The sequence below is a fragment of the Vidua macroura genome, chromosome Z (assembly GCF_024509145.1).
Source record: "Vidua macroura isolate BioBank_ID:100142 chromosome Z, ASM2450914v1, whole genome shotgun sequence".
Lineage (NCBI taxonomy): Eukaryota > Metazoa > Chordata > Aves > Passeriformes > Viduidae > Vidua > Vidua macroura.
In genome coordinates this window covers 26,824,982-26,837,308 of record NC_071611.1, presented here as the reverse complement: position 1 = coordinate 26,837,308, position 12,327 = coordinate 26,824,982, and the positions used below count along the sequence as shown (strand labels likewise).

The 12,327-nt window shown below is 42.2% G+C and overlaps 1 protein-coding gene across 1 annotated transcript in view; it reads right to left on the bottom strand.

The window, feature by feature from the left end:
- The window catches only part of PDE8B (phosphodiesterase 8B), a 71,480-nt gene extending 63,187 nt beyond the window's left edge, over positions 1–8,293 (bottom strand). Inside the window, exon 1 of the mRNA XM_054002632.1 lies at positions 7,982–8,293. Within this exon, the coding sequence (XP_053858607.1) occupies positions 7,982–8,293 (312 nt within the window). The remainder of the gene's footprint in view (positions 1–7,981) is intronic.
- Between the last annotated feature and the right edge of the window lie 4,034 nt (positions 8,294–12,327).

Here is a 12,327-nt window from a genome sequence, read left to right as displayed (position 1 = left end):
CTTGAGCCATCACATTAACACCTCCAGAATTTCTGGGGCCTCAGAAGAAATTTTATTAACTTTGGAAAAGAACGCATACAAAAAGCTAAACCTAATTGTCTCTCTCCTTTTCTAAAAGAGATTTCTTGGTTTTTGGGCTAGCACAATGGTTTGATAAATTGCATTTTATAAAGGACATGATAACTGCAGGAGAACAATGACCATTGACAACATTGAAGTCCACAGTGCCCACAGACAGCCTTCCAAATCTGCAGCAGGGGAAGAGGAAAGCCTCTCTCACTGTTCTTGCGGCAAAATGGCTAACCGAAGAGAAAAGGGAAAATTGACTGCTGGAAGCTGCTCCCAAGCTAACACCAGAGACCTCATGTTCAATTCCACATTCAATTACATTGATTTTTTTTTACAGCACTGACAGGTATACCACCTGTAACTATATCACTATTTTATGAAAACATGCATATAACAAGATAGAAATCAGACCTCACTCTTCCAAATGTAAACAAACTAATTATAATTAAATCTGACAGGCTGCAGTTCTATATGAAAACTGACTTTGAGCAGTTTCTCCTAGGCTTACAAACAGATGTTGAATAACTTGATTTTTACTACCTATTGCTTCAAAACTCCATTCTACCCATTTCATCAGTGGATGTTACTGACCCTACTGATGCAGTCTCTCTCAACTATCCATTGTTCCTTTGGAATTCTTACATAAATGTGGTTTAATAATGTCTATACACATGTTCACACCTGGCTATATTGTCTGTGAATTCTGTGTGCTGGAGTCCAGGTGGTCCAGATCTTTGCAATTCCTGCTCCATTCTTCCATACTATGAAACCAACTGCATTGGTCCAGTTTTCCCATCCTTTTGGATCAAAAGCTGCCTCCTCAGATGCAATCTGAATCCAGGGCAAAAGGTCAATGAATTGTACATCTATATCAAAATTAGGCATGCATTTTCAAAGTGAATATCTCACATTATTAAGAGTTTAATATTGAGACAGCTTCTGAAGTAGCACCATTTAGCTGAGGGGTTTCTCAGCATAAATCTGCACTATACCCTTTCTACATCCAAGATATGAAATATTTGGCATTGGATAGCCAAGTCAGAGATTTACAGGGTAGAGATAAACACAGATTTTAAAAAACTATTCTCCAGAGTACCTCGCTATTCAAAGACTCAGAGGTAATACAAAGGAACAGCATGTCTCTAATGCATTTTGTTCTTTTACAGCTGACAACATGGGTGAGAAAGAGGTTTATAAATAATTGGATGCTGAAGGATGGGGCTGTGGTTGACACAAATGGCTGAACTGAAAGGGAAAAATAAAGTTTACCGGCAAATGGACTAATGGTCCTCTCAAGTGAAGGAAATTACCTGGAGTAGACACTGCCACCAATAAGCTGTAGAGAATGTCACCTTAACTCAGAATTAATAATGTATCTTTGCACAGAGTTTCTTCCTCACATAGAGGGAAAGGTGACTCAAGCTTCATAAGCCAAAAGCACTGGTGTTTTGGGGGAGCTGTGGAAGCTCCTGCAGAATGATCTCATTCTACTTTATGGTCTGTGAGACTGTCCCAGAAAAGATGCCCTTGGAGAAGCAAGGGGACAGTCAGGTGTTGGGTTGCTGCCCTGCAGCAAGGTGACTGCTGGTGACTTTCTGGGCTAGAAGTGCACCTACTGATCTATGCCAGAGGGAGACAGTAGTACACAAGAGATCATCAGGTGGCAGTTGTTGCTGTAAGCTCATGCCCTCAACCACTTCAAATACACAGGCTGCTCTTCACAATGCTCTGTATTTTGGTCTTTACGTGAGTAAATGTGATTGTTGATTTCCTTAAGCTATAATCTTGGGTTTGACAAGACTCACCAAAAATACGTAAACTTTGCTGCATCATAAAACACTTCACATATTATTTTCTAGCAGCCACACAGGTACATCCAGAGTTCACTAAAGACACTTTTAGAAAAATTACATGTACAATAGAGAAAATATTGCAAGATGCACACCAAGCCCCTCAGAAGATAAAACCTCAGTCTCATTTTGTGCATATCAAACAGTAAAATGTGTAAATCAGATGTTGGTAGTGGTCAGTTTAAAACCACTGGGTATTTTGGGCGCTGAAAGTCAAAATTCCAAAATAAATTTTTAGTGAAGGACTTAGAGAGGTCCTGGACCTGTTGAGTTCTAATGAAACTATTGAGGCTCACTGTTCTCTTACAAGCTTTCAGCAATTCTCTTTTCTTATGCACCTGTGTGCACACGCACATGCGTTCATTTTATATTTAGTGGTATAAATGCATATCATCCAGAGCAGTTTTGGAAGTCCAGAATGTTGTGTGACTCAATGTGAAGTCATTAATCAGGCTTCTCTTTGCCAGGTGGTTTAATATTTTCTGAAGAAATGGTTTTATCTGTTCTGTAACTGTTCTTCTGTCTAGCATTGCTTAAGAGCATAACTACAGTGCTTGCCAAAACTCACCTGGATCATTTGAAGGAGAAATGGAAAGGTCATATACAGAGCAGCAAAAGTCCTTTTACTGTATTAATTTAAGATGTCTGGGCTTAGTCACCGAAGAACACCTCTATACTAGCAATTTTCTTTATGGTAAGAGCTATTCAGGCCAGCACCTCTCAGAGAACAGCTAGACTAAATTAACAAGGTCCTGCACTGTAACATATTTCAACAATTTTTGGCCTGCTCAATTTTTTTATGCCAACTCTGCACACCTCAGCTATATTCAAGAGGTATCTTATGTCTACTGAGGTGTCCTACTGAGTTGTGAAATGGACCCTCATCACAATAAGTTACAGAGTTGGGAGGTTTATTTTCTAAGTTTACAGTACATCTGGTGTGTTCCTCATGCCACAGAACTTACTAGCCAGTTAAACCATAATACACCTCAAACAAAACCAGAAGTGCAAGAAGTACACTGACTTTTCTTATACTTGGTACTGCTTGAAAAACAACTGTATTTGAAATCAAGGCAATACTTATGACTGTATTTCTACAGGACCCATGAACCTGATGCAACTCTCTCAGTGGCTGGATTTCTTGATGTTCTCCCCTTCATATTTGGCTGCTCCAGTCTTTGACTAATTCCCCACATAAAAAACAAAGCAAAGCAAAACAAAACAACCCAAACCAAACAAACAAACAAACAAACAAAAAAAAAAAAAAAAAAAAAAAAAAAAAAAAAAAAAAACCAACAAAAAAACCCCACCCAACCAAAAAAAACTCCCAGGTCCTTGACATTTTGAAGAGAAGGATATGTCCCAACACTTCCACCTTGGAACTTAACACAGACCAACACTGGTAAGAGATACTGTTCCACTGTATTTTTGCTTATTTCTAAGCTTTGTGTCTAATAATTATTTTGCTACAGAAAAGCCTGAAAACTGTCAAATCTATTGCTATTGTGACTGATCAAGAGAGGCTCATAAACAAGCCTTTCTTTTCTACAAAAAAAGACAGCATAAGAAGAACCAATTCAGTATACCTGCTGTTCTTGTAATTTCAAGAAGAAAAATATGATCAAGTAATCAATGGAAGCCTGCAAGTAGTTCGGAGTTTTTTTCCATCTAGCTAATATGTTAGCAACATGAGCTTTGAAACTTGTCTGTTGCTGTAAAATTTTGTTAATGCTGAAGTCTCAAGATACTCAAGAAAATCAGAACTTTTCACAACTTTCACAACTTCTGCTTAAGATTTGACCATAATTAAAAGATGTAATACATATACAAGGTAAGCATTTTTTTTACATTTTCAAATCCCCAAGGAAGTGTCCAAAAAAGTGTTTACTTCTTGCTGAACAGCTGGTACTGTTGCACTTCAGAACCAGCAATAACTGAGCAATGGGTCAAGCAGCCATTATACAGTCAGCATCGTCTCAGCTCATTGTTGCGCTCCTGTGATGGAAGCTAAATGCCTTGTATCTTTATACAAAGCTGGTGGGGCATTTGAGATATTAATACTCTTTATTTTCATAATAATATTTTGCTTTGTTAAGGAGGGTAAAAGGGGAAGGAATATCTGGTTTTTTTTCAATTGAGTGCTTCTGCCCAAGTACCTTAAGAACAGAGAGTATGGCTGGGCACCAGAAAGTGTGAGTCCTCTCCCAAATTAAGGTACAGATGCATCTTCTAAACCTTAACAAGTCCACTTGAGATCTTTGTCAGGCAACTTGTAGATAACTGTTTACCAGGCTTTCAAGATCGAAAGAAACACACCCACCCACCAAAACTGCTGAACCGTTACTCGTAAACAGTGTGAGTGAGATGGGATCAAAACATTTCAATGCTCTGAACAGTTCAGAACTTTTCATTAAGGAAAGGGGAAGAAAAGAAAACAACAAAAAAATTTTTTTGTAACACTGACCTCATGCCAAATTAATACAGATCAAATAGACTTTGAAAGTAAGGTCCATATATTTTAAGTGACATGGGATCATTTTTTGTTTGGTTGGCTTTTATTTTATTTTTTATTTGAACTGAATAGGGTTGAAATTATTACAGGTTGATTTATTTTAATGCTAGTTTCATACCATAGTGTGGGTGAGTTTTAAAACATTCTAAAGAGGCAGGATCAAATGTAAAGTGCAATACTTGATTCTGTAAACAGCTAAAGAGCAGTTCAGAACACAAAATGAAGACACACCAAGCAACATGGTTTAAGTGGTTTGAGCAGTTACCCAACAGCTTTATTTTAATATATAATAGTGCTAACAGCCAGTATATTGATCACTTAGATGAGATTTTGTGGTGGTTTAACCCCAAATGGCAACTAAGCCCCAGGCAGCTGCTCACTCACTCCACCCCCTACAGGATGGGGAGAGAATCTGAAGAGTAAAAGTGAAATAACTCATGAATTTTAACACTTTAATAGGTAAAATAAGAGGTGCACACACGAGCAAAGCAAAACAAGGAATTAAGTTACCACTTCCCATGGGTAGGCAGGTGTAAAGCCATCTCCAGGAGAGCAGGACTCATCATGTGCAGTGGCTACTTGGGAGGACAAACACCATCACTTCAAATGTCTCCTCCGCCTTCCTCCTTCTTTCCCCAAGTGGGATGCCATATGGTATAGAATGTCCAATATTGCTAATACATGCAACTAGCACTACAGCAGCTAAAACCAAGTGGTATTGCTAGACACTCTTTCCATACCAAAATAAATAATATTATTTTTCACTTCTGAGCTTTTATAGAAATAAATATTGTTATCATGTACTACTGTAGAAACATGTTTCCACACTTTTCCACTTCTTTTTAATCTGTCAAGTATAGTATACTATTTTGCCTTTATGATAGTTCAGTAATAAGCCAACTCTGTTGTAGTCGATTCTTTTATAAAATCAGTAAGAATGGCAGCTCTAACTCAACTAAAAAAAAATGTAAAAATTTTACAGACCTTAATTCTTATAAGAACGGAAATGTTTCTACTATATAATTGAAACAATTGTTAAATAACTTCAAAAATCCCAGACACATAACAAACTCATAATTGGTAAAAAGAAGTGAAGCTATCAAAAAAAAATCACTGAATTACAGAATCATTTAGGTTGGAAAAGACTGAATGTGGCACTTAGTGCCATGGGCTAGTTGACAAGGTTATGTTATGTCATAGGTTGGGCACGATGATCTCAAAAGTCTTTTCCAACCTAGTTAATTCTGTGATTCTGTGAAAAGATGTCCAAGATCAAATCCAGTCTTTGACCAATTACCACTATATAAATGAGACCATGGCACAGAGTGCCACATCCAGTCATTTCTTGAACAGCTCCAGGGATGGTGACTTTATAATTTTCCTGGCCAGTCCCTTCCAATGCTTGACAGTCCTTTGTGTGAAGAAGTTCTTCCTGATGTAGCACCTGAACCTTCCCTGGAGCAGTTTGAGGCTGTTTCCTCTCATCCTGTCTATTGTTGCCTGGAAGAAGATATCAATTCCCACCTGGCTGTACACTCCCTTCCTGCAGTTGTAGAGAGTGGGAAGGTCTCCCTGAGCTTTCTTTTCTTCAGGCTTCTCTCTCACCTCCAGCTCCCTCAGCTATTCTTCACAGGACTTGTGTTCTAGAGCCTTCCACAGCTCCGTTTCTCTTCCCTGGACTTGCTCCAGCACCTCAATGCCGTGTAGTGAGGAGCACAAAACTGAACACAGGATTTGAGGTGTGGCCTCACCAGTGCCCAGTACAGAGGACAATCCCTGTCCTGGTCCTGCTGGCCACACCATTGCTGATCCAGGCCAGGATGCCATTGGCCTTCTTGGCCACCTGGGCCCAGCCTGGCTCATGTCCAGCTGCTGTCACCAGCACTCCCAGGTCCTTTCCAGCCACTCTGCCCCGGCCTGTGGAGCTGCCTGGGGTTGTTGTGACCCAGGGGCAGGACCCAGGATTGGGCCTTGTTGAACCCATAACATTACAATACCAATCAGAAAGTTCAAAAACATCTGAAATATATTCAGTTTAAATAACTAGAAAGTTGGGAAATATATTTGTTTATAACAGCACATAATGTAAAAACATATAGTAAACAACTATTGAGAACCGAGTTATGACTAAAAAAACTATTTTTCCAATTCTTCTAATTTTCTTTTCTATTCTCAACTTAAAACAATTGTAAAGGTGTTTTGATTTTGCTCTCCTCTGCATTAAAAAAGAAACGTATTTTGTCTTAAGTGTTGTACTCTGACTAGTAAAAATACAAATAAATCTACAACTCCAAGAAATACAAGAATTGTTTTACTCCAGTCATGCTTGAATTTTGTCCCAGTTGTTGGTGATGCAGTCTCTTCATCTGAATGAGTAAAACAGTCAATGTGACTGCAGACAATTCTACAAGTTTCTCAGTGTTTGAACTAACAATCTGACAATGGGCTGTGGGGGTGTTTGGATTTTTTTTCTGTGATTTCTCGCACTTGTGTTTTCCTTAAGATGACTTCTGAATTTTTAAATTATTAAGGAATATTTTATAACTTTGGAATTTCTTACTGATATTCTAACAAAATACTAGGATTACTTTGTGACATGATATCCTGCTTTCTTAGTACAACAGAAAAGTAACCTAAGATGCAGCTGGGATCATGACACTAGTTTTTTGTTTTCTTTTGTTTTTTGTTTTGTTTTGGTTTTTTATTAATAAACTTTGGAAGGGGTCAAAGGAACAAAGCAAAATTTAATTTCTAAAAGGCTTTCAGGGAAGTTGCCTACTCTGATATTAAAAGAAAAAAAAAAACCACAAACCAAACAAACCTCATGGAAATCATGGAAAAAGAAAATCCAGCTCAATTATCTCTTTTCAAGTGCTAAACTTAAGGGAAGACGTTGACAGGCAGGATGCAGCAGTGCCTGTCTTAGCCACTGACAGGGGGACACAAGTCTTCCAGGTACCCTAGAGACATAGCCCTCGCCCGCTCCTCCAGGAGCATCTCCACAGCCCTACACCAGCAAAGCTCATTAGCATACGTGTGCAGATCATAGTGTTCGGTTCTGAGCCGAATATCCACGCCTAGAAGCAACAGTTCATTTTAACTAGCTACGGCGGGAAGAAAAAGGGATGAAGTAAAGCCAGCACCAAGTACTCTCTGCCATCAGCCACAGAGCTCGAAACAAACCCTTTCTCCGCTCGCTGGGTGTGCGTGGCCGATCCCAGCACAGGGCGCCCCGGAGCCGCACCGAGGCTGTGGGCTCGGGGTGGAGAAAGGCGGAGAGAGCCCAAGGAGCCCGGCGGCTGCTGCTCCCCCTCGATGAGCTCCAGGCGAGGAGGCCCCCCCGCAGCAGTGCCAGCCCGGCCCGGCCCGGCCGCCGCAGCTGCGGTGAGTCAGTAGGCACCAGGGCACCGCTCCTGCCAGCTGCATCCCGCCCGCCGAGCATCCTCCGGCGGGGGAGGCGCTGGCTCCACGCACCGTCCTCCCCCTGCCGCGGCCGGCGGGGACCCGCACCAGCACCGCCGGAGATTCCCTCCGGAGCGGCGACGCTTACCTTGGCGCTGGAGCTGCTGGTCCGGGTCTCCGCCTCGACGCTGCAGCAGTGGGGCGTCCTGGACCGGGCGGAGGCGCCGCCGGACTCCCTGCGCTCCTTGCGGCGTGGGCCGGAGGAGGGCGGCGGCTGCCGGCTCTGGTAGGCGAGGACGGAGGGGATGGAGTCGGCCGCGTCTGTCTTAACGAAGAGGCCGTGCAGGGTGGTGGTGCCCTGAGAGATCGTGGTGGTCTGGTGGGGGGAGTTGGACTCCTCCGAGTCCCGGCAGTATATCACACCGCTATGCGAAACGTGGATGCTGGGTGCGCAGCCCATCCCTTCCCTTCCCAGCCACCCCGCCCCGCTGCACCGCTGCTCCGCTCCGCTCCGCTCCCACCTGCTGCCCGCCCGGGCTGCGGGGCCGCCGCCCCTGCGCCGCGCACTCCGCGCCGCCGGCACCGACGCCTCCCCCGCCGCTGGCGCTGCCCCGGCCACTCCCGCCCCTGCGGCGCCTCCCCGTCACCCCCGCCCGTTCCCCGCGCTGCCTCCGCGGTCCCCAGACCTGCTAAGCCCCTTCCCCTCTTCGGCAGCGTCTTACGAAGCGCCTACGATCACCGGGCTGTGTTCACCTGGGGTGGTGGGAAGCGGAGGAGGATGAGGAGAAAGATAAGGAGAAGGATGAGACGAAGGGTGAGAAGAAGAATGATTATCGGTGGTGCAGCACCCTCGTGACCCAGGCAGAGGGTCTGCTTTCAAGCCTCCCATAACACACACACAGACACACACACACACGTCCCCAGCAACCCCAGATGTGCTAAATACTTAAAAAAAAAAAAAAAAAAAAAAAAAAAAAATTGTAAATACTGATTTTGACAGTCAAAATGTGCCCTACTCTTGGGTGAGCAAATCTCAGTTTGAGGGTACTTGAAGGGAGCAGTTTAGAGCCACATAGCACCCACTGCAAGTTAGGGGAAAAAGGCCAGAATTGTTTCATAATTCTTAATGCTGCTTTTCAATTAAGCCAATATTCAGTGACACAAGTTGCCATTTTACCCTTGGTGTCTGATAGCTGTCAATCCCTGTCTCCAGTCCCTGGTGAGATAATCAAGAAAATGTTTAATGCTACAGAGATTTACACACCTTCTTAGCTTTCCACAGTGAATAGTTTCATTGACCTCAGTAAAACTATGTAGGAGGTGAAAAGCTAAACATGGAGGTTTTAAGTCTTTGCAAGATTTTAGTTTAAATCCCTCTGTTTTAAATGGCACATAATAAATCCTTCAAGAATTGGTAATGTCATCCAAGCAGTATGCTTCCTACTAATAAAGCATTTATCTGAAACCCAGCCACCAAGGAACACTTGTGTACATACCTTTTCTTCCTCTTGGAAGAATAATATCAGGTAATAACCTGATGTTTGACCACTGTTTCTCCACCTTGTTTTAGTGAATGATGTAAAAATACTAGAAACATAAAGCATGGCTGGTGCAAGGATTGTGATGTTTTACAACAAAATTGTCTGAATATGTTATTTTTGGTTCTTCATGCTTTTGAAGCACTTTCATGAATTAGATTTCAGTTTACTCAAAAGTGATGGTTTCACAGCTAAAATGCCTCAGTTTAGAGAGACTTTGAGCCTTAGCCTCTGTCTTTCTTGATGCAGTGCATGGATCATTGCAATTATGGCAACATAGACAGGCACTAGTCCATCAAGAAACCAGACTGAGATCATCAATTTGTTTGACAAAGTATTTTCAGTTTTCCAGTTACCACAGTGAGCCTGTGTTGGCCCTGGAAATCACAGTTTTCCAGGTAACTGTTTTCCTCACTAGTTGCCACTGTTCACAAATCAAGTTGTGGTTAACATCCTGCACATGCTACATATTTGCATATTTGCCCACTGCCACTGTGCTCTGCTGGCAGCTATCTTTGAGGACAACCTTGGAGATAGGCTCAGTATAAGTAAAACGAAGCAGACTGTGCTTCATCACTCAACCATGCAACCTTTCTTGCTGCTTAGACTGCAGTTCTGGATGAGACCTCACTGCCTCCCAGAGTATAATGCCCTTAGTTGCAGATGAATGTGTCCTAAAATCTCACTTAATAATAGGAGCAGCCATTTTTATGCATTCATTGCAATACTCTCAAGTCTCTCTTCCTTTCTATTAATGGTTGGGAAACTTGAGTTGGGGATTTGAGCTGCCTGCCCTGCACTACAACTGAGATTTGGAAGAGAGCCAGGAGCTCAGGAATGCCACTCAGAACCCATACACTTGTGGGGTACACACAAAACCTATCGCTTTTGGGTAAGTGATGTTACCCAAAAGACCTCTAAGATTTGTTGACTACCTAGTGTGAGACATTTTTCATGGGAATTTATCCACCCCAGGTATCAATGGCACTTAGAATTTTAATAAAGGATGTGAATATAAACCATATTTTGACTTTGCAGACTGAGCTTGGTGAAAACATTATGTCATACCCAAACTGTGTTGCTTGCTAGCTATTCACAGTCCCTTTATTTAATATAAATTATCAGATAAGTTATTTTGTTAGTCAGTCTGTCAGTCAGGTTTCCTTAACATCCTGGTATTCCAGTTTCTGCCCTGTTCCCATTGAATTCGGCGACAACTTTGCTATTGAGTTCAGATGGCATTGCAGGAATCTGCCCATTCTCACTTGGATTTCCCTTGTTGAGGTATACATTTGAGTTGATGCCAGAAAATAAGCTGTAGGAATAAGAAGTCACAATTCTGGAGAAGCACAGCTAAATGCAGCCCTCAAGCAGCAACCCCCACGCTGTTTACTTTAGGTTTATGGTGAAAGAGCACAACTAAAGAGGGTGAGCCTCTCTGTGCAACGTGCCAGAGTGCTTGAGAGGAGTGAAGGCTGCTTTAGGATGGGGAACTATGTGGACTGCTGAAAAGCAACAGGAAAGTGTGAAGAGTAATAATGCTTGGCTTGACAGCAGAATCAAAAAGTCCTAGAACCAAAAGATGGTTGAGTTTGAAAGGGTCATCTGGTCAAATCCCCCACACACCCAAGAAGGGCCATCTATAGCTGGTTGCTTGGAATGGACATATCTGGGTGTATTTTTTAGTAACTCCAAGTGCGAAGATGACACCTCTGGACTACCTATTCATTCTAGGGCTCAGTCACCCTTAGAGTTCTCTGCTGATGTTCAGAGAGGATCTCCCATTTTACAGTTTCTTTCATGTCTATTGCCTCTGGACCTGTCACTGTGCACCACTGAAAGAGTCTGTCCTCCTTGCACCCTTCCTTCAGTTTTACATTGATGAGATATGCCCTGAGTCTGCTCTTCTCCAGGCTCAACAGTCTCAACTCTCATCCTCTCCTCAGAAGCACAGTGCTCAGAAGGAACTTAGAGAAACAAGAATATAGAACAAATAAATGATGATCAGTGTGAGCAGAAACTGGAGCAGAGGTGAGTGAGTGGCTGCACAGGGGAAGTATGTCTGTCACTGAAGTAGGAACTGAAGGAAAGTTAAAGACTCCTTTTCCTACCATCAGTGCTCTTCCTGCATCTTGCCTGTGAGAAGACAACCATGGATTTCCTGAACAAGGAGAAACGGGGAATATTTAAAGAGGGTGAACACTTATAGCACACTTATAGCACACTTATAGCACACTCCAGTCATGCTCCTGAAGTCGTCTTGCACCAGTATTCCATGACTGATGGGCACTAAAGCAGAAGGCTTTACTGCGAGCAGCATGCACCAACCAAGGATGTACAGAAGGGGCAGCTATACTGAAGCAGCATCTGCCCTCAGAAATGCATATTTAGTATGCAGAATGAAGTCAGTGCATCCAGACACTGGAAAATATTCACATGTATCAGTTTTTCCACTATTAAAGAGCTTTTGCTGGCTTTAACTGCAACAATATAAATCCTAACAAATTTTATGCTCACAGGAAACCAGGTTTTTACACATGACTAATTTCAGCATGATGAATTTAAGTATATGAATGATTTTGGAAACCAGAGGTTTCCCTGAAGTGTCTCGTATTTTTGTTTTTTCCAGTAGAAAGCAGTGGATATACATTCTCTATGGTGTTTACACCTGCAAATCCCTCCAGAATGAGGAAAATATACTCCTCAAAACTTTATATCACTTCCAAAGCCAGTCATAGGCTTTACTCTAACCTCAATATTAAGGCTTTATGCTATGAGTAGATTGCTAAGTTTATGTTGGTATTATTGGATATATCATCTGTAAATTCCAGTTCATTGCAGTAAGAAAATACTACTTCAGAGGTCCTATTTTACAGAGACTTGAAAATCTGGTACTTGACAACCCGCTAGTGAAGACATTTACCTTGATTCATGGGTCATTTACTGTAAAACCAGT